Consider the following 21,902-nt stretch of genomic DNA (forward strand, 5'->3'; position numbering starts at 1 on the left):
CACAAATGGCACGATGCATGCTCGCTTGCATAGTGACAGGCGAATTTTCACCATTCGGCAGTGGGATGACTTCTGGCTCTCCACCTTATTGGACCCTCACTACTGGAACAAAATGGGGGCCTTTTTTACACCCACTGAGAGGAAGGACAAATTGACCTACTACAGAGACATCCTACGTAGTCAGTTGGCCAATGCCTATCGGCACCATCGTCCATCCTCTCGCAGGTCTGACTCGAGGGGCCCTCTTCTCCCACCTTCCACTGCCACGGCTGCTGGGGAGGGGCGGAGTGGCAGGAGCAGTACCAGCTCCATCAGCTGCAGCCTGAGTCTACAGTCACTGATGACTGAGACCTGGAGCAGGACCTGAACCAGCAGGTGGTGGCATAAATTGACATGACCATGCCAAACATACCTTGAAGACTGGACTTCTGGGCAGCCAAACTTGATTTGTGGCCGCAACTAGCAGTTTGCCCTGGAAAAGCTGTCCGGCCTGGCCAGTGTTGTGCCATCAGAGCAGGTGCATAGTGCGGGTGGGGGGGCATGGTCACCCCAAGGAGAACTCGTCTGTCCACAAAAAATGTTGAGAGACGGACCTTTCTAAAGATGAATCAGGCATGGATCAGACAGGATTTTCACCCACCAGTGCCTGATGCATCAGAGTAGATTGACCATGGTGTCACACCAACACTTCACAAATATGGATAGTACCAAACAAATTTAAGGTGCTGTTCCCATTACAAACATTCCTCCACATCAGACCTTTTTTCATCCACCTATGTCACCAGGTACTGGTATTGCCACCCACCGCAACACTCTGTCATTGGGTCACTTTCAAGACTCTTGATGCTGCTGCCACCTCCAGGCTGTCTCATTCAGCCACTATATCGTCTCATCATGCTTCAGCCACCTCCAGGCTGTGCGATTCAGCCACTATATGGTCTCCTCATGCTTCACCACCTCCAGGCTGTGCCATTCAGCCACTATGTGGTCTCATGCTTCAGCCAACTCCAGGTTGTGCCATACAGCAACTGTATGGTCTCCTCATGCTTCAGCCACCTCCAGGCTGTGCCATTCCGACACTATATGGTCTCCTCATGCTTCACCTCCTCCAGGCTGTGCCTGTCAGCCCCTATACCGTCTCCTCATGCTTCAGCCAATGCCAGGCTGTGCCTTTCAGACACTATATGATCTCCTCATGCTTCACGACCTCCAGGCTGTGCCATTCGGCCACCATAAAGTCTCCTCATGCTTCAGCCACTATATGTTCTCCTCATGCTTCAGCCACCTCCAGACTGTGCCACTCAGACACTATATGGTCTACTCATGCTGCCGCCAACTCCAGGCTGTGCCATTCAGCCACTATATGGTCTCCTAATGCTGCCACATACTCCAGGCGGTCATTCAGCCACTGTATGGTCTCCCCATACTGATGCCACCTCCAGGCTCTGTCATTGTGCCACCATGTGACATGTGACTCCTTGTTAGATTTGGTCCTTTGTAACCACACACTGGGGCCCGGGACATTAAAACTTGGGAGTGTAATCTTAAATTTCAATTTAAAAATCTTCAATTTCAATTTTTTTTAAAAGCATCTTTTAATCTTACGGATTGTGAAGCCCTATTGTCTACTCATGCTGCCGCCAGCTCCAGGCTGTGCCATTCAGCCACTATATGGTTTACTGATGCTGCTGGTCCTGGGACATTATTTAACCCCTTAAGGACCAAGGACGTACCGGTATGTCCTTGGTCCTGCTCTTCTGATATAACGCGGGGTTACACAGTAACCCCGCGTCATATCATGGCGGGCCCGGCGTCATAGTGAAGCCGGGACCCGCCTCTAATAGCGCGCAGCGCCGATAGCGGCGCCGCGCGCTATTAACCCTTTAGCCGCGCGCTCAGAGCTGAGCCGCGCGGCTAAAAGTGAAAGTGAAAGTTCCCGACTAGCTCAGTCGGGCTGTTCGGGATAGCCGCGGCTAATCGCGGCATCCCGAACAGCTGACAGGACAGCGGGAGGGCCCCTACCTGCCTCCTCGCATGAGCAGTCATGCGGCAGAATCGTTGATCACTGGTTTCTTATGAGAAACCAGTGATCAACATAGAAGATCAGTGTGTGCAGTGTTATAGGTCCCTATGGGACCTATAACACTGCAAAAAAAAAGTGAAAAAAAAAAAGTGAATAAAGATCATTTAACTCCTCCCCTATTAAAAGTTTGAATCACCCCCCTTTTCCAATAAAAAAAAAAAACACAGTGTAAATAAAAATAAAAATAAACATATGTGGTATCACCGCGTGCGGAAATGTCCGAATTATAAAAATATATCATTAATTAAACCGCTCGGTCAATGGCGTGCGTGCAAAAAAATTCCAAAGTCCAAAATAGTGCATTTTTGGTCACTTTTTATATCATTTAAAAATGAATCAATAAGTCCTATCAATGCAAAAATGGTACCGTTAAAAACTTCAGATCACGGCGCAAAGAATGAGCCCTCATACCGCCCCATACACGGAAAAATTAAAAAGTTATAGGGGTCAGAAGATGACAATTTTAAACGTATTAATTTTCCTGCATGTAGTTATGATTTTTTCCAGAAGTCCGACAAAATCAAACCTATATAAGTAGGGTATCATTTTAACTGTATGGACCTACAGAATACATATCAGGTGTCATTTTTACCGAAAAATGTACTACGTAGAAACGGAAGCCCCCAAAAGTTACAAAACAGCGGTTTTTTTTTTTTTTGTCGCACAATGATTTTTTTTCCCGCTTCACCATAGATTTTTGGGCAAAATGACTGGCGTCATTACAAAGTAGAATTGGTGGCGCAAAAAATAAGCCATCATATGGATTTTTAGGTGTAAATTTGAAAGAGTTATGATTTTTTAAAGGCAAGGAGCAAAAAACGAAAATGGAAAAACCTCCAGTCCTTAAGGGGTTAAAAATATGTTATGGTAGCACTAGCTACCATAAATCTTCAATTTCAATTTTAAAATTCATCTTTTAATTTTAAGGTTTGTGAAGCCCTATTGTCTACTCATGCGGCCGCCAGCTCCAGGCTGTGCCATTCAGCCACTATGTGGTTTACTGATGCTGCTGCTTCTGGAACATTACCTAAAAATATTTTATGGTAGCACTAGCTACCCTAAATCTTCAATTTCAATTTTAAAATTCATCTTTTAATCTTAGGGATTGTGATGAAACAAAAGGTGGACATTTCAGCAAGACAATGATCCCAAACACACCGCCAAGGAACCTCTCCAATGGATTGAGAGAAAGAAAATAAAGCTTCTAGAATGGTCCAGCCAATCACCTGACCTAAGTCCAGTTAAAAATCTATGGAACTGAAGATTATGGTCCATAGAAGAGGCCCGCGGAAGATTCAAGATTTGAAGACTGTTTGTTTGGAAGAATGGACATAATCCCACCAGATCAATGCATGTGACTAGTTTCTCCATACAGGAGGTGTCTTGAAGCTGTCCTTAGCATCAAAGGTTTTTGTACAAAATTTAAATAAATATCAGTAAGTGTGTTCAATAAATTTTATTCTGTGTCAATTCACATTATTACACATGACTATATTTCTGAGCTTATTTGTTTTGCTTTCTTTGTATGTATGGATTACAGAGAAAGGATCCAGAGTGTGGAGCTGCCCACAGACTGTATCTTCACAGAGGAGCCATAATCTGCTTTTCCTGGAACATGAAGCCATTTGCCTAGAACAGTCTTCACACTTTACTAGAGGAAATACAGGTGCGTTATCCATTCCACACACAACCAGCTCCCCGCACTCTGCTCCCTTTTCTTTGTGTATGTTGCTCACTACCAATGATTTGTGGCCCCGACCCCTTATATCCCTCACCTGTCCGCCCCCCCCCCCCCCCTTTCTGATACAAACGTATGTCCCTGTCCTCACCCAGATATTTTTTCATTCTATGGTTTCCACATTCCTCATTTGTATGGATTGTGATGAGGTAGTAAGGGGCAGTAGAGATGAAAAAGCCAGGCTGGAATACTCAACACGGCTCTTTCCATTGTTTTTGGTTTATTATTTTACTATTTAAAATTAGCCATTCACAAGCGTGGTAAGAAAAAACTCTACAATAAGATATACAAAATTTACTTTATTTAAGCCATTACAAAATATAAATATATTTTTTACATATAAATGTAAATTTATTTTAAGGGGGGCATGCTGCAAACCTCAACACTGGAGCCCCTATATACAAAGAGAATTCAAAGCCCTACATGATAAAATCTTAACATTGTATGCACAATAACGCATAATAATGCACCAGTGGACAGCATAAAGGAATGTGAAAGATTCAGCTTAACACTCTAGTTCCTGTCAAGGAATAATTATGTAAAAACATAAAAAATTTGATTTATTAAAATAAATTGGAAGAGTCCTCTGAAAAGTCAAAGAGAATACAGATGTATATAGATTACGGAAACTTAAGAAATAGAAACTTCCAGTAGTTCCAACGTGCTACACAACATGCCTGAATATGTAAGTAACATACTTCATATTCAAATTAATGAAATATATGGGCTGACCTCTAGTTGTTGCAAAACTGCTACTTTCAGCAAAGTTTTTTGGGAGTTGTAGTTTTGGTATAGGTTGTTGACTAGAACAATAGAATTCATATTTAGGCCACGTGCATATACACTGCAGATTTTCTACATGGATTTTCCTTTAATAAAAACTACAGCACTTACATAAGCAGCTGGTAAATGCTGGGAAACCAGCAAAAAATCATGTATACTGTGGCATATTCTATGTGAGCCCACTGAGTTTATTGGGCCCAATGTAGTCTACAATTGTCAATGGTGAACTTGGTCAATTTCCCAAACATGGACTTTTTTGGTACAGGATTCAATAGCGCAATTGACTCTAAATAGATCACACATAGTTGGTAGGAGACTACATTTGTTCCATAAACCTAAATTGGCCTACCATAGGCACATAGTGCTATACATAGGCATACCTTTTTTATCCTGGTATCTCAATGTATAGTGGTAATGGACAGTAAAACTGAGACATGAATAGAGCCTTATAGTATAATTTAAAAATTGTCACCGCAGCAACTGTTTTAAGGCTCAATTCACAGTAGTGAAGATTGTTAAACATGATTTGTGCATTAATTTAAGCCTTCCTAATAATTTGACTATATTCAGCAATCATTTACATAGTAAAGGTATACTCCAGGAAAAACTGAGACACTAAGGCTGGCATTTATCATTGTAGGTGTAAGTGAAGCATTTTTCTACACCTTTTTTTGTGTGCTGGTAATGTGTAGGAGCACCACATTTATTAAATGGTCACAGAGCATTTGATACATTTTGTGCAGGTCACATTTTCTGAAATTTCTCTCTTCAAATACACCAAAAAGCTAAGCTAAGTCTAAGCTGGTGTAGTTTTAGAGACTTTTCAGTGGCTTTGCGCCTTTTTTTGCGCCTTTTCACAAAAAGGTGCAGTTCATAAAACCCTTCCATATCATGTGTATTGCCAAAATCAGTGGATTGATACTCAAAATCAGCAGAAATGTGTAAACCAAAAGCCGCAAAAAAAGGCGCAAATAATCCCTGCTTGCTCCTATTTTGCGCAAGCAGGGATTTAGACAAAAAAACTGTCTAAAGACAATAATAAATGTCATCCAAAATCCTCATGTAGGGGCAGAGCATGATACAGGTCTTCAAAGATCCCCAAAGACAATTCATGCACCATGCTCCCCAATCTGGTCCTTAACTAGGCACAAGACAGAATTTTTTTTACAGAATTCCTTTCAGTGTTTTTTTTCCCTTTGATACCCCATTTGCCAACGTTTTTATTGACAAAACGTGGACATTTAAGCCCCACTTGCAGTCCAATTTAGCACGGAGCTACCAAAATTGCACTTCTAGACATGTCACAGTCAACTCTGCACCTAAATGTTCTGCTATACCCTAGATCAACGCTCTTAACCCTGTCAGTGGACACAAAATGAATACAAAAGGGGCTATCGGTATTAAAATTCTATTATAAAATATAAGGCTGGTTTCACACTAACGTAATATTTTTGCATCTGAATTATGACTGCAAGTCCCAGTCTGACCACATGTTTGGGAGACCCGAAGTGACAGCTGTTGATTTAAGTCCTTAAGGAAGGACAAGCAGAAATAATACAGATACAAAATGTGTCCCTATTATGCTAAAAAGTCTGCTAGTATCAGTCTCACACATGGATGTAAGGCTATATTCACACTAAGAGGTATAAATCAGGGGATGTGACAGATGCCAGTTAGTGGAGTATATAATACATTGACTACTATGTTAAAAATATATGTATTGTGCATTATAGTTTTTGTTTACTGGTACTGCGCAGAGGATGGAGGAGGTTTGTCTGGAGGTTTTCAGCACTTGAGATATATGATGTAAAGTAGTTATCACTGGGGAAGGGAGGTTTCTACTCTCTGTCGTTCATACCATTGATAAACTCTACAGTCAGCCTCTCCCCAGACTGATAATACCAAGCTAGTAAAATATGTTTATTGTCCCTCTCTAGGCCTGAAATAGATGATAGCATGAAGCAATAGATGTTCTACTGACATCCTCTTTTCAGATGTCAGGATAATAGAGAAAATGTACTGCCACAGCTAAGCGCCAGAGGCTAGACTATAGGTTTAACATCCCTTCAACCCCCAATTTACTAGATACATATTACATTAGTCACCCTAAGCAGCACTGCTATCTAGGTTCACTAATCCTTTAACATGGACAAAGTAAAAGAAAGCTCTTTAATTAAAAATTTGCTGGAAACATTTCTACAAAAGTATGCAGATGTGTATAAGACACTTGCAAATAAGGCACATTGTAGGGGAGAAATGGAGACATCAGGCCACCATCAAATAGGCACCTATCCTGCTGCGCTCCCTTTCATATATTACATCATTATAAACAATATAAAAATAAACACATCTGTAATGTACAAGTTGAGGACTGAGGTGGTCAGACTGTAATCTGTGGTGTCTCTCTGTAGAACGCCCTCTGGTGGGTTGTGCAGGGGTCTGGAAGGAGGCGCTGTACAGGGTCCATCTGGGGGTCTGGCAGTAAATGCAGGCCTGCTGTGTGATAACTTTTGAGGGAGCTGTCTACCAGCTGCTTTAGGCCAAGCTGTTCAATCTACAGAAAGAACAGAGAAGATATGATAAGGCAGAGATGAGACACAAACAGGTGGATAATTCCAAAGTGTCGCATTGCTTGATGCTATTAATGCGGCTTCTTTATCTGTATAGACACCTCTGATGATGACCATACACATTACACAGAAATTGAATGGCATGCAGTCATTGAGTCATACAAGCATTCTTCCCAAATACATGCTGCTACTTTCTTATGCTTTCTTTACTTTGCACAGTTCAGTTCCTCATCATTTTCAAGATCTCTTACATCTATCCAGTCTAGACTCTCTTATGTCAGCAAAGCACATAATGTTGGGGCTACACAGCAATTTTGGCCGCAACAGAGGTTGCACAACCAAAAATTGCTGTGTGGATCGCACTGCATCACACCTAAGGAAAAATTGAAGTCTATGGCTGACATACGTAAGGAAATACACCCGTTAATGCCCGTTATAATAACGTCCTTAGTTTTACTGAGCATGCTCAGAAGAGGTGACATCAGCAGACTCCTGCAGTGCTGAGGGACTACTACTACTCCCATCATGGAACAGACTTGTTTCCATGATGGGAGTAGTAATTCCTTGGCTGCGGAAGTCTGCAGACAACTGGGGAGGCTACATTAGTGTTTGTACTACTACCCCCATCATGGAACAGAGTCTGTTCCATGATGGGGGTTGTAGTACAGGGGCTGAGGGATTGATCGCACTGGGTTTCACTTCTGAGACCCGATGCAATCTGAAGTTATTTAGCAGGGGAGCGGGCGGCAAGATCCACAACCCTGCGATGTATCAGTGTGTTTTTACTTTCCTTTTTGAATCCCCCGCGGGGAGCCCTGGATGACCGGTACAGAGGAGCCAATCAGGGCTCTCAGAGGGAGATTTAACAATGAACATTGTGAGTAGCAGGGAGCCATATCTATATTAAAAGTGCTGTGGGGGGCAAAATATATAGGGCTGCAGGGGGGGCAGACATATAGCCTATATATCTAGCCCCCCCAGCAGCGCATTAGATATGACCCCCACTGGTGCATTAAATATATACCCCGCCGGCGCATTAATAAATATATACCCCCCGCCGGCGCATTAAATATATAATCCCGCCAGCGCATTAAATATATACCCCCGCAGCGCATGTATAATGTAGCCTTGCAGCGCTTCTATATACCTATGCCACTGCAGCGCTATATGTGAAAAGCATTCTAGCAGCAGCATTGGCCGCCCGATGCTGCTGATAGAAATACTTTTCATACATAGCGCAGTGCCGGCATATGTATATAGAAGCGCTGTGGGGGGCAGATAACGCTATATGTCTGCACCCCAGCGCTTCTATATACATATACCCCTGCAGCGCTATTAATGAAAAGTATTTCTATAAGGAGCGCATAGTGTCAGGAGCCATCTGCCGGCATTATGCACTGCTAATAGAAATACTTTTCATTAATAGCGCTACAGGGATATATGTATATAGAAGCAATGGGGGGGGGCAGACATATAGCGTTATCTGCCCCCCCACAACGGTTCTATATACATATGCCGCTGCAGCGCTATGTATGAAAAGTATTTCTATCAGCAGCATCGGGCGGCCGATGCTGCTATAATGCTTTTCACATATAGCGCTGCAGCGGCATAGGTATATAGAAGAGCTGCAAGGCTACATTATACATGAGCTGTGGGGGGTATATATTTAATGCGCCGTCGGGGGTATATATTTATTAATGCGCCGGTGGGGGTCATATCTAATGCGCTGCTGGGGGGCTAGATATATAGGCTATATGTCTGCCCCCCCTGCAGCGCTATATATCTTGCCCCCACAGCGCTTTTAATATACATATGGCCCTTCTAGTCACAATGTTCATTTTTAAATCTCCCTATTAGAGCCCTGATTGGCTCCTCGGTACCGGCCATTCAGGGCTCCCCGAGGGGGATGCAAAAATGAAAGTTAAAACACACTGATACATCGCAGGGTTGCAGAGCATGCCGCCCGCTCCCCTGCTAAATAACTTCAGATTGCATCGGGTCTCAGAAGTGAAACCTGGTGCGATCAATCCCTCAGCCCCTGTACTACAACCCCCATCATGGAACAGACTTTGTTCCATGATGGGGGTAGTAGTACAAACACTAATGTAGCCTCCCCAGCTGTCTGCAGACTCCCACAGCCAGGGAATTACTACTCCCATCATGGAAACAAGTCTGTTCCATGATGGGAGTAGCAGTAGTCCCGGCTGTGGGAGTCTGTAGGCAGAGGTGTTCGGCCATACATGAGGGATAAGGGGGTCTTAACGGATAAATATTTATTCAGCCGTTAGCACCCGTTATTTCATCCCTTATTAAATGTCCATTTTTTTTACACAGAAAACAGACGTTTAATAACGGGTGAACTTCATAGTGTGAAAGAAGCCTTACCAAGGCTGTTTAGCTTATAGAGGACTGTATAGATTGTTTACAACTGTAAGAAGTTAGAAGTGAGCCATACTACATTTTATTAGATTTTTTACTTTCAGATGCAAAACAGAGATCTTGAAATGTTGAGGACTTAAACCAAAAAGTATAGTCGTAATATTACAGATTTTAAATACAGAATAAATAAGCTTTACTTATACAAGACTAGAACACTTTTGTAACACCCTCAAAGACCCTTATAAGGTTCTGTTCACACTGCCCTTATGGGTTATGTTATAAAATAATTTATGATGGCATTGTCAGATCCATCACAAAATAACCACCAGCAGCACCCAACACACACCTTTGACTTTAGGGTAGGGTCTGCAGGGGTTCTGTTGTACCATCCAATGATTTCACAGGAGGAATATGCTATTTTACCCACAAACTCTGACAGGAATGCCTCTGATGGTAGTGTGAACACAGCCTTACCTGAATAACCTGATATCACCTTGACATCCTGTGAAGCCTCTATGGCATGTAAGCTCATGAAATAGGAATGGACCTGATCTGCTGTCATTCTTCTCACCTGAACAATGATCAGTTTCATGTGGACAGGAGTTGCATCTGGAAACTCCTCTCCAAAGCACAATGTGACTCTGCTGTCCGGGGGTCTCAGCTGGTTGGAATAACACTGCTGAAATTCTAGAGGAAAACAGAAGAGATAAAAAATGTCCATGTCACTACCTTTGCTTTATATAGCACATCAGAAGATCTGGGGTGACTCTGGGGTTATTCTCCTAAATGAATATTCCAGTACACTGCATATGCACAATCCTTGTCTTCTGGTTACTGAATCACCCAACAAATAGACAACTTTTTCAATAAATATTATTTCCACATGACACAATATGAAGGTAAAAGACATTTCCTGCAATATACCAGTTACTACCTACAAAAAATGCCCCGAGCTGCACTATTGTTAAATAGTGATCCTGAACTGACCAAGATAACAGATTTAGGCAAAAAATGCTTAAATATAGCAATGTTTTAAAGACATGGGGAATATCAGCTACATTTTGTAGATAACTGATGTTGCCAATGGATCCCAATCTTTCCCATTAGGACTAAACAAAGCTCTGATAAGTCTTATTTTCGTGTATCTGTTGCTTGGTGTACCCAAGACATTGGTGACACCAGAGGATTGCTTAGATAGAACATACTGAAGCAAACTCAGCTGGAAACAGGTCTCTATGAGATTTCAGCCACTTAAAGTATCTTGGCAAGTGTTATTACTCTTTATTATAAAATAATTTTGCTTAATTTATTTACAGCGAGGATGGCGTCAGTCACCTACCTCTTATATATTGATTGGTATCAAATATCTTGACAACCTCATCGCGTTCCAGCTTGGCAGCTCGATCTTTATACGGCATGCAGTTCCCGCTCCAGAAGACTCTTCCCTGGCACAACCTCTTGATGAAAATCCCACGTCTATTACTATATAAGAGGACACCCCTCTCCAAGTGTCCAAACAACTTCTTGGTAATGTGTCGCTGGCGTTCACTGGCAATGTAGTCAGCTGGTGGGAACCGAATGTTCTCTAGGGCCTCAGTCCCATAAACCTTTTCTCCAGTCAGATGACCTACAGACAGGCGGCATCCTTCAGGCCGAGTGGTTGTGACCTGGCTGACTGCTTTTCCTCCATAATAAAACTGGATGATCATCTGTGGCAATGCTGCAGACAACAAGGATACAAATGAATGTGACAACATAAGGAACAACGCAAGACAAAAGATTTACAGTCCAGCATGTGCTATTACAGCCAACACACACAATTCATTTCTTGAAGCATAAACAATATCATTACTATCTTGTAGTCATCATCACATCTGAGGGCCAGTTCACACTGACAATTAACTCTGCAGCAGCCTTCCATTGCTGTCAAAAGGGATTTCGCAATGAAATTTCTGCTGCAGTAATTCTGCTGCTGAATTTCTGCTGCGGATTTTCACCTGAAAAATGGTTCTGTGAAGACTGCATTGCTGTTAATGGGGACAGCACAGGTCCGAGCAGTCCTAGCATCGGCAGCGACTGCTGCACTCAAAATCTCTCCCTGAAATTTGTCCAGGCAGGACAAATTTTGTGAATTACACTGAAGCTGCTTTAACAATTGCTGCCTGTCGTGAGTCTGCTGTCACTGTGCTGACTTCTCTGCTGTACTGGGCAGTGTCCTCTACATAAGTCACTTTACATCATATAGTGTTAACAGTGCATAATCGTCCATAAGATTACACGATACAAAGCTTGAAGGGCTGTAGAAACATATGAGAACAAGTAGAGAATGATGCAAAATACCAATGCAGCTTTGGATGTTATCGGAGTATAAGAAATTAAGTAAGTCAAGTCAATACACATACAAGATATGTACAGAAAAGATTTTTAATGTTTCTGAACATACTATAAAGCTTTAACCTGTAAAGTCACATTCAGAGAAGATTTAAGACATGTGAAAGTAAGCACTGGATGTTATTTTTAGCAGACAGGACCTCTAAAAAGTCAATCTGCCCTGCTGTGTTTTTCCCCAGAAAGATTTCTCTTACAGTTTTCTAAGGCCATGCTCCAGTGATCAGTGACAGAGAGGGGAACAGGTGCTTCCTCTATATGAGTGAATGACCGTAGGGTAAGTTACGGGACCCTCCATAGTTTTCCATCACATATTTGGTCGTTTTTTATATTAAAAACTAAAACAAATTTTCATATCATTTAGTGACATCCCTGATGAATGCTGTACACTCAAGACATTAGGTTTCTTTTTAAGTAACTTTAAAGCCAGTGAAACACTGGATGGAGACATGTTTTGACTGATACAGTCATTGCCTAAAGCAGAAGAAAAGTTCAACATTGTTCCTAGTAAGATAACTGCTGGGTGTCAGTATTTATGTTCATTGTGTCCTTGGATCCCAGTCCTATTAATATCCTTATCCTTAAGTTACAGTAAGTCACTTGTGATAGCATCCTGTAATATAGCATTTTTTACTCTCTTATCAGCTGCCACCTAATTTACAGGAAAGGAGACAGTATCAATAAAGATAAGACATTCTGTTCCTTGGGGACAGTAACTTCATTCAATGTTTGTATAAAGCACCTTTACACATAAGGACATGACCCAGTCCTAAATCATCACAACTCTCTGACATCCACATTGTCATGACCAATATCGTTCCCAATATAGTAGAATAAATCTTGGCTCTCACCAATAGAATCATCAGATGTGGCATATTTGTATTAAAAAGAATGGTGTTCATGCCACCTACCATATTTATAAAGGCCACAGGACTGTTCACTTGTCTGCTCTGTGTCCTCTATATCAATAAACACTAATTTATTGTCAGGATCCGGACTGGTATGCGGGGAGGACACGGGTGGTGGATCCTCTGTGTCAGTGAGGTGATGGCGTGGGCCGTACCAGGGGAACGGAATCTAAGGGGTTACTGGTTTTCATCAGAGCCCGCCGCAAAGCGTGATGGACTTGCAGCGGAAGGTAACCCCCAGGTCGTTTCACCCGATAGCGACTCAACCTCACTGACAGCTGAGACAGGCGCGGTACACAAGGACTAGGCAAGAGCAAGGTCGGACGTAGCAGAAGGTCTGGGCAGGCAGCAACGGTTTGTAGTCAGGGGCAACGGCAAGGGTCTGGATACACTTGCAATGGAACACACAGAAACACTTTCTCAGGGCACAAGGCAACAAGATCCGGCAGGGACAGGAAGGGGAAGTGGGTTTTTATGGTGTGGGGAGAGCTTGGAACTAATTGGGCCAGGAACCAATTAATGGTGCACTGGCCCTTTAAATCTGAGAGACCCGGCGCGCGCACCCTAGAGAGCAGGGCCGCGCATGCCGGGACTGAGCAGAAGGACGGGGCCGGTGAGTGACACGGGATGCGACCCGCGGGCGGGCACGTCCCGCCATGGGGATAGCATCCCCGCCGAGGGACACAGAGCAGCGCTCCCAGTCAGACTCGCTGACCGGGGCACTGCAAGCAGGAGACTAACGCTGCGAGCACTCCGGAGGGGAGGCGGGGCCCGGAGCGCTCGGTGTTCCAGTACCCCCCCCCCCCCCTTTGGTCTCCCCCTCTTTTTGGAGCCCAGGAACCTATGGATGAGCTCCTTGTCGAGGATATTGTCCTCGGGCTCCCAAGACCTCTCTTCGGGGCCACAATTCTCCCAGTCAACAAGAACATTTCTTTTACCGAGAAGACTTCAGAGGACCCAGTGACAGAAGCAGGAACGGTGACCTTGGGGGAAAATCGGTTAAGAATGAGAGGTTTGAGAAGGGATACATGAAAGGAGTTAGGAATACAAAGAGAAGGAGGAAGATGGAGCTTGTAGGAGACAGAGTTGATTTGACTTTTGACTCTAAATGGTCGGAGGTAATTTGGCAGAGAGCCACTCTTTGTCACCAGGGGCAAAGACAGGAGGAGTTCTTCTCTTCTTATTCGCATGTTTCTTCATGCGAGAAGAGGCCAGTGAGAGCGACTTTTGAGTCTCTTTCCAGATAGAGGAGAAGTCCAGGGTCAATTCATCTACGGCAGGAACTCCAGAAGAAGTGGGGATGGGGAGGGGGTGAAGCGAGTGACGACCGTACACCACAAAGAACGGAGACTTGGCGGATGACTCAGAGTTTTTGAAATTGTACAAGAATTAAGCCCAGGGTAACAGGTCGACCCAATCATCTTGGCGGGAGGAGACAAAATGTCGCAGGTAGTCACAAAGGATCTGGTTCACTCTCTCCACTTGTCCATTGGACTGCGGGTGGTAGGAGGACGAGAAATGTCATTTGATCTTTAATTGATTACAGAGAGCTCTCCAAAATTTAGACACAAATTAAACGCCTCTATCCGAGACGATATGCGTGGGAAGCCCGTGAAGACGAAAAATCTGCAGAAAAAATTGCTTCGCCAACTGTGCAACAGAAGGAAGGCCTGGAAGCGGAATAAAGTGAGCCATTTTGGAAAAACGATCAATGACCACCCAGATGACAGTGTTGCCATGGGATACAGGAAGATCAGTGATGAAGTCCATGGCTATGTGGGACCAAGGCTGTTCAGGCACCGGCAGCGGATGGAGAAGACCTGAAGGCTTCTGACAAGGGGTCTTGTCACGTGCACATACTGTACAGGCTCGTACGAAATCCTTTTCCAAGGAGGACCACCAATAGTGTCTGGCAATCAACTGTAAAGTCTTTTTGATTCCAGTGTGACCAGCCAGAAGGGAGGAATGGCCCCATTTGAGGATCCGGAGGCGAAGACGGGGAGGAACATAAGTCTTTCCTGGAAGGGTAGGCACCAGAGAAGCAGGAGCAGAAGAGATCAGACACTCAGGGGGGATGATGTGCTGAGGAAGGGTCTCGGCTTCGGAGGCATCGGTGGTACGAGATAAAGCATCAGCTCTGACATTCTTGTCTGCGGGTCGAAAATGGATTTGAAAGTTGAAATGGGCAAAAAACAACGACCACCTAGCCTGGCGAGGATTTAGCCGCTGGGCGGATTGGAGATAAGACAGATTTTTGTGATGTGTATAGATGGTGATGGGGTGAAAGGATCCTTCCAGAAGATGTCTCCACTCCTCAAGGGCCAACTTAATCGCCAATAGTTCACGGTCTCCAATGGAATAGTTCTTTTCTGGAGGAGAAAAGGTTTTGGAGAAAAATCTGCAAGTGCCATTTTTTCCTTTAGCGGATTTTTGAAGGCGAACAGCTCCGGCTCCAACAGAGGAGGCGTCAACCTCGAGGAAGAAGGGCTTCTGAGGATCTGGTCTGGACAAGACTGGAGCAGAGGAGAAGGCGGCTTTGAGGTGGTTAAAGGCTTCCTCCGCCTGTGGCGGCCAGGATTTCGGATTAGCATTTTTCTTAGTCAGTGCTACAATAGGAGCAACGATGGTGGAGAAGTGGGGAATGAATTGACGATAATAATTTGCAAATCCGAGAAATGTTTGGATTGCTCGCAGGCCAGTGGGACGAGGCCAATCCATTACCGCAGAAAAATTTTCAGGGTCCATTTGAAGACCTTGTCCGGACACAATGTATCCCGGGAAGGGAAGACTGCGGCGTTCGAATAGACACTTCTCAATTTTGGCGTAAAGTTGATTTTGGAGTAGTCGCTGGAGCACTTGACGAACATGAAGGCGATGTTCCTCTAGGTTGGAGGAAAAAATGAGGATGTCGTCAAGATAGACTACCACACAGGAGTACAGCATGTCCAGAAAAATCTCATTAACAAAGTCCTGAAAGACTGCTGGGGCGTTGCATAGACCAAAGGGCATGACTAGGTATTCAAAGTGAACCGGTATTGAAGGTGGTTTTCCATTCATCGCCTGCTCGAATACGGATGAGGTTATAAGCGCCCCTTAGATCAAGTTTTGTGAAAATCTTAGCACCTCGCACCTTGGTCGAAGAGTTCGGAGATGAGAGGCAGAGGATAGAGATTCTTTACGTAATTTTATTGAGACCGCTGTAATCAATACAAGGGCAGAGAGATCCATCTTTTTTAGCGACAAAGAAAAATTCAGCTCCAGCTGGAGAAGAAGATTTCCGGATAAAACCTCTTTTGATGTTTTCTTGTATGTACTCAGACATAGCTTGTGTTTCCGGGGCAGAAAGTGGGTAAATCCTACCACGAGGCGGTGTGGTACCAGGGAGCAGGTCGATAGGGCAGTCATAGGGTCTATGTGGAGGTAAGACCTCTGCTTGCTTTTTACAAAAGACATCCGAAAAGTCCTGATAGGCCTTAGGAAGATCTGGCAATGGAGTAGCCATGGAGAGCTGGCAGGAAGAAACTGGGTGGAGACATCGCTTGCGGCAAGAAGATCCCCAACTCTTAATGTCCCCAGTGAGCCAGTCGAGGCTTGGCGAATGACGTTGGAGCCAGGGCAAGCCCAGAAGAATTTCAGAAGTGCAGTTGGGTAGCACAAAAAATTCAATGTGTTCATGATGGTGAGCTCCAACACTCATGAGTAGCGGTTGAGTGCGGTAACGCACGGTGCAGACCAGTCTCTCTCCATTAACAGGAGAACTCCCTTGGACAAGATTCAGCAAAGCAGTCTCGGCTGAGGAAGTCCAGGCTGGCTCCTCAAAGACACTACGTACTTCTGAGAATAAGGACTGGATTGTAGCAGTGGCAGGATCGTTGCGGTCCCAAAGCGGTGTGGCCCATGACAATGCCTTTCCAGACAGCAGGCTGACCACGAACGCCACCTTACACCGTTCTGTAGGAAATTGGTCAGACATCATCTCCAGGTGTAGGGAACACTGGGACCGGAATCCACGGCACAGTTTAGAGTCCCCATCAAACTTGTCTGGTAGAGACAGGCGGAATCTTGGAGCAGCCACTCGCTGCAGAGGAGATGCAGGAGCTGGCGGAGGAGATGCAGAAGCTGTTGCAGCATAGCGGTCAACTGAGTCAACTGCTGTCCTTGAAGCGCGATCTGCTGTGATTGCTGGGCGACCACGGAGGTTAGGTCAGCGACACTGGGCAGCGGAACCTCAGCGGGATCCATGGCCGGATCTACTGTCAGGATCCGGACTGATATGCGGGGAGGACCCGGGTGGTGGATCCTCTGTGTCAGTGGGGTGATGGCGTGGGCCGTACCAGGGGAATGGAATCTAAGGGGTTACTGGTTTTCACCAGAGCCCGCCGCAAAGCGGGATTGATTTGCAGTGGCAGGTAACCCCCAGGTCGTTCCACCCGATATCGACTCAACCTCACTGACAGCTGAGACAGGCGCGGTACACAAGGACAAGGCAAGAGCAAGGTAGGACGTAGCAGAAGGTCTGGGCAAACAGCAACGGTTCGAAGTCAGGGGCAACGGCAAGGGTCTGGATACACAGGCAATGGAACACACAGAAACGCTTTCTCAGGGCACAAGGCAACAAGATCCGGCAGGGACAGGAAGGGGAAGTGGGTTTTTATGGTGTGGGGAGTGCTTGGAACTAATTGGGCCAGGCACCAATTAATGGTGCACTGGCCCTTTAAATCTGAGAGACCCGGCGCGCGTGCCCTAGAGAGCGGGGCCGCGCGCGCCGGGACTGAGCAGAAGGACGGGGCCGGTGAGTGACATGGGATGCGACCCGCGGGCGGGCACGTCCCGCCACGGGGATCGCATCCCCGCCGAGGGACACAGAGCAGCGCTCCCGGTCAGACTCGCTGACCGGGGCGCTGCAAGCAGGAGAGTAACGCCGCGAGCGCTCCGGAGGGGAGGCGGGGCCCGGAGCGCTCGGCGTTACATTTATATAGGAAACTAGTGTAAACCATAAAGAATTCTAGATAGAATGGTGCATAGAAAAGGGTTGATCTGAATAAAAGGATGATTCCTAGTACTTGTATATGATCCTACTCACTCCCGGTGTAGTGCCTTATAGTGTTGCTCGCGAATATTCGCAATGCGAATTTTATTCGCGAATATCGCATATTCGCGAATTTGCGAATATTCGCGGATATAGCACTATATATTCGCAATTACGAATATTTTTTTTTTATTTTTTTTTTTTTTTTACAGTACACATCACAGTGATCATCCCTCTCTGCTTCCAGCTTGTGTGGTGTAAAGAAGGCTCTAATACTACTATCTGAGACTGGCGTACGAATTTTCGCATATGTGAAAATTTGCATATGCTAATTTTCGCATATGCGAATTTTGGTTTATGCAAATGTTTGCATATGCATTCCGTGTATGCTAATTTTTGCATATGAAAATTTTCGCATAGGCGAATTTTCACTTATGCGAAAATAAAACGTGAATATTACGAATATGCGAATTTAGCGAATATATGACGAATATTCGTCCATATATTCACTAAATATCGCAAATTCGAATATGGCCTATGCCGCTCAACACTAGTGCCTTAGAATGTGTTAAAACACCGGCACTCAGCATTTCACCATGTCCTTTCCTCCCATAGAAGAATAGGGAGGTGAAAACCTCAGGATGATTCATTAACAATGCAGTGTGTTTGTGGTACTTATGCTCTAGCTTCTAACATCATTTTCATGTATATCCAGTATTTTAATGGAACAAAATGTTTGATATGGGTCCAGGACATTAGACATTTCTATTTTATATCTTACCAGGTGAGACAGACTCATTCATGTACATGGCATATGCATCTAAACTGTTTAGACCTAAGGAGGAACAGAAACAATCACATTAAGAAATCTGTGGCCCGCAGTAATTCTCTACATCTAGAAACCATGAGAAATCCCAACTTGGCCTTTATACTCAGGACTTTACTGGTCTGAAAAGCTATTATATGGCATCAACTCATCCTAGAACATGCCCTTGTGACATACAATGCTATGCTTTTCACATACAATGTTACATTGACTCATTATTGGTAGAAAAAGTGCAATAATTGTACGTTATCTTTACAGAATCATGGTTGCATTGAATCAGTTGATACACAACTCTTCATTAACAAGGTGGAGAAGCAGAGGAGATAATTTAAGCTCCTTTGCTCAACGCTAAATCTATAATAGGGTCCTCAAGTATAGCACGCTATGCATATTACTGTAAACATCTAATGTAGCAGATGGGGCCAAGAAGCCATTGGCCTGGAATTATTGCAAAATCTACTTCTCCTATACTTACACCCCAGCCTGACTTTAAAGACGTCTTGACACAAAGAAGTCGTAGGAAAGAGGGAAAAAGAAGACAGGGGGCGGTCCCTTCCTTTACGTATACCGACTTGGTGTGACCCTCCACCACACCTAAGTGATATACTCACCAGATCGGATGGCAAGCCTTAGTCCCAGGTTTCCCGGGATCAATACTTGCAGTGGACTGGTGGGAGTATGGTTATGGTAGGTAATGGCTGCCGCACTCTGACCAGGACTGGACCCTTGCGCAAGGGCCAGTTTGAGCAACACGTGAAAAATTGAGAAAAAGGATCTTAGAGGCGCTGCGCAAAATATGGTTACAGATGGGAAGACTCGAGCCAGCACAGGACAATAAATATTTTATTTGACAAAATGGACGACGCGTTTCGGCACACAGAGAGTGCCTTCCTCAGGTCCAAACATACAGTGCAAGTTCTGGGGTGGATCAGATGCAAGATTGCACTTGTGGGGTTCCTGTGATGAGCGGTGCTGGTGTGGGCAGACCCATGCCAGCACCGCTCATCACAGGAACCCCACATGGGCAATTTTGCACTGTATGTTTGGACCTGAGGAAGGCACTCTCTGTGAGCCGAAATGCGTCATCCATTTTGTCAAATAAAATATTTATTGTCCTGTGCTGGCTCGAGTCTTCCCATCTGTAACCACGTTTTGCGCAGTGCCTCTAAGACCGTTTTTCTAAATTTTTCATGTGTTGACACAAAGTAGTGCTCACAAAGCCAATCTCTGTGGTGACTCCTAAACCAGTGATTGGCAGAGCAGGCACCTTTTTTTTTTAAAATACATTGCCAGACAACTTGTTTTAAGTGTATAAAAAAATCCTATAGACTTACATGTTGAGAACATCTCAGTCACATGACAGAGGCGGAAGAGAATGTACTAGGCACACACTTTTCCTGGCTCGTTCTACTGATCAGTTGCGGTCTGAACACTTAGACCCAACTGATCAAAACTTTCAATTAAAAGTTTTTAAAATGACAGTGGTCATTTATGTTAACATTATTCTGCAGCTATAACTCAGAAAGGAGATCAATAATGTAGCAAAGCATGCAGATCCTCTAAGATTCTGAGATCACATCAACCCTGAAATGTTAATAACTAGTTCTATAACTCAGTCAGTAAACTCACCTGCACTGTGATTGTAAATCAGCCAGTCCTGAAGCACTTGTTTTTGACATGTATCCTTAGCAGGGGATGGACTACGTTTAATTATAGCCAAATAGTCATCTGTAGATGCCTAAAATAAAATGAAGAATGAAATTAAATAATGAGATATTACTATAATAAAAACGATTTTTTTTATTATAATCTTATTATTCGTAATATGGTGGTAGAGAGTTGATATGTTAATATGTTGGTGGAGAGATGACCCCAGCTTCCCACTATCAACCAGTGACTAGATGATCATGGTCATTTATTGCTTAAAGGGGTCATCCAGGAATAGAAAAACACAGATAATTTTTTTTCCAAAACCGCTCCCTGGTTGGGTGTGGTTTTGCAGCTCAGCTCCATTGAAGTGAATAGAGCCAAGTTGTAATACCACACCCAACCTTGAGATCCACAGGGAGTTTTTCTATTCCTGGATAACCCCTTTAAACAGCTACCTAAATAAAGTAGATTTCCTATACGTGGGCCCATATGTTCTCCAAAATGCTGGCTTCCAGTTACAATTTCTACTTCTTCAACTCCTATAGCACTGTTTTAACCCCTTAACGACGTAAGACGTAAATGTATGTCCTGGTGATGTGGTACTTAACGCACCAGGACGTAAATTTACGTCCTGAGCATAACCGCGGGCATCGGAGCGATACCGGCTGTGGATCGCAGCCAGGGACCCGCCGGTAATGGCGGACACCCGCTATCCCGCGGATGTCCGCCATTAACCCCTCAGATCTGCAGCATCGCGGTCACTTAACAGGATGATCGGATCGCCCGCAGCGCTGCAGTGGCGATCCGATCATCCTGCACGGCAGACGGAGGTCCACTCACCTGCCTCCGCTGTCTTCCGCGAGTCTTCTGCTCTGATCTGCCTTCCCGCAGACCAGAGGAGAAGATGACCGATAACCCTGATCAGTGCTATGTCCTATACATAGCAATGAACAGGATTAGCAATTGAATGGTTGCGTTAAATAGTCCCCTATGGGGACTATAAGAGTGTAAAAATAAAAGTTAAAAAAGTTAAAAAAAGTTAAAAAAATTTGAAAAACCCCCTCCCCCAATGAAAACGTAAATTGTCCCATTTTCCCTATTTTACCCCCAAAAAGTGTAAAAAAAATATTTTATATACATATTTGGTATCGCCGCGTGCGTAAATATCCGTACTATGAAAATAAAATGTAATGATCCCATACGGTGAACTGCGTGAACGTAAAAAAAAAGTCCAAAATAGCTGCTTTTTTATAACATTTTATTCAAAACAAAATTTATAAAAAATGTAATAAAAGTTTTGTATAAGCAAATATGGTATTAATAAAAAAGTACAGATCACGGGGCAAAAAATGAGCCCTCATACCACCGCTTATACAGAAAAATGAAAAAGTTATAGGTCTTCAAAATAGGGGGATTTTAAACATACTAATTTGGTTAAAAAGTTTGCGATTTTTTTTTAAGCGCAACAGTAATAGAAAAGTGTATAATCATAGGTATCATTTTAATCGTATTGACCGAAAGAATAAAAAAACACATGTCATTTTTACC

The 21,902-nt window shown here is 44.0% G+C and overlaps 1 protein-coding gene across 5 annotated transcripts in view; it reads right to left on the reverse strand.

Moving 5' to 3' along the window:
- Positions 1–4,109: 4,109 nt before the first annotated feature.
- The window catches only part of IRF8 (interferon regulatory factor 8), a 45,301-nt gene continuing 27,508 nt past the window's right edge, over positions 4,110–21,902 (reverse strand). For all 5 annotated transcript variants that reach the window (XM_056525499.1, XM_056525500.1, XM_056525503.1 and 2 more), the window contains 5 exons: positions 20,334–20,442; positions 18,660–18,713; positions 10,893–11,273; positions 10,125–10,240; positions 4,110–7,158 (listed from right to left, as the gene is read on the reverse strand). In XM_056525499.1, coding sequence (XP_056381474.1) covers positions 6,985–7,158; positions 10,125–10,240; positions 10,893–11,273; positions 18,660–18,713; positions 20,334–20,442 — 834 coding nt within the window. In that variant the 3' untranslated portion in view covers positions 4,110–6,984. The remainder of the gene's footprint in view (positions 7,159–10,124; positions 10,241–10,892; positions 11,274–18,659; positions 18,714–20,333; positions 20,443–21,902) is intronic.

This window comes from Hyla sarda, chromosome 6 (genome assembly GCF_029499605.1).
Source record: "Hyla sarda isolate aHylSar1 chromosome 6, aHylSar1.hap1, whole genome shotgun sequence".
Lineage (NCBI taxonomy): Eukaryota > Metazoa > Chordata > Amphibia > Anura > Hylidae > Hyla > Hyla sarda.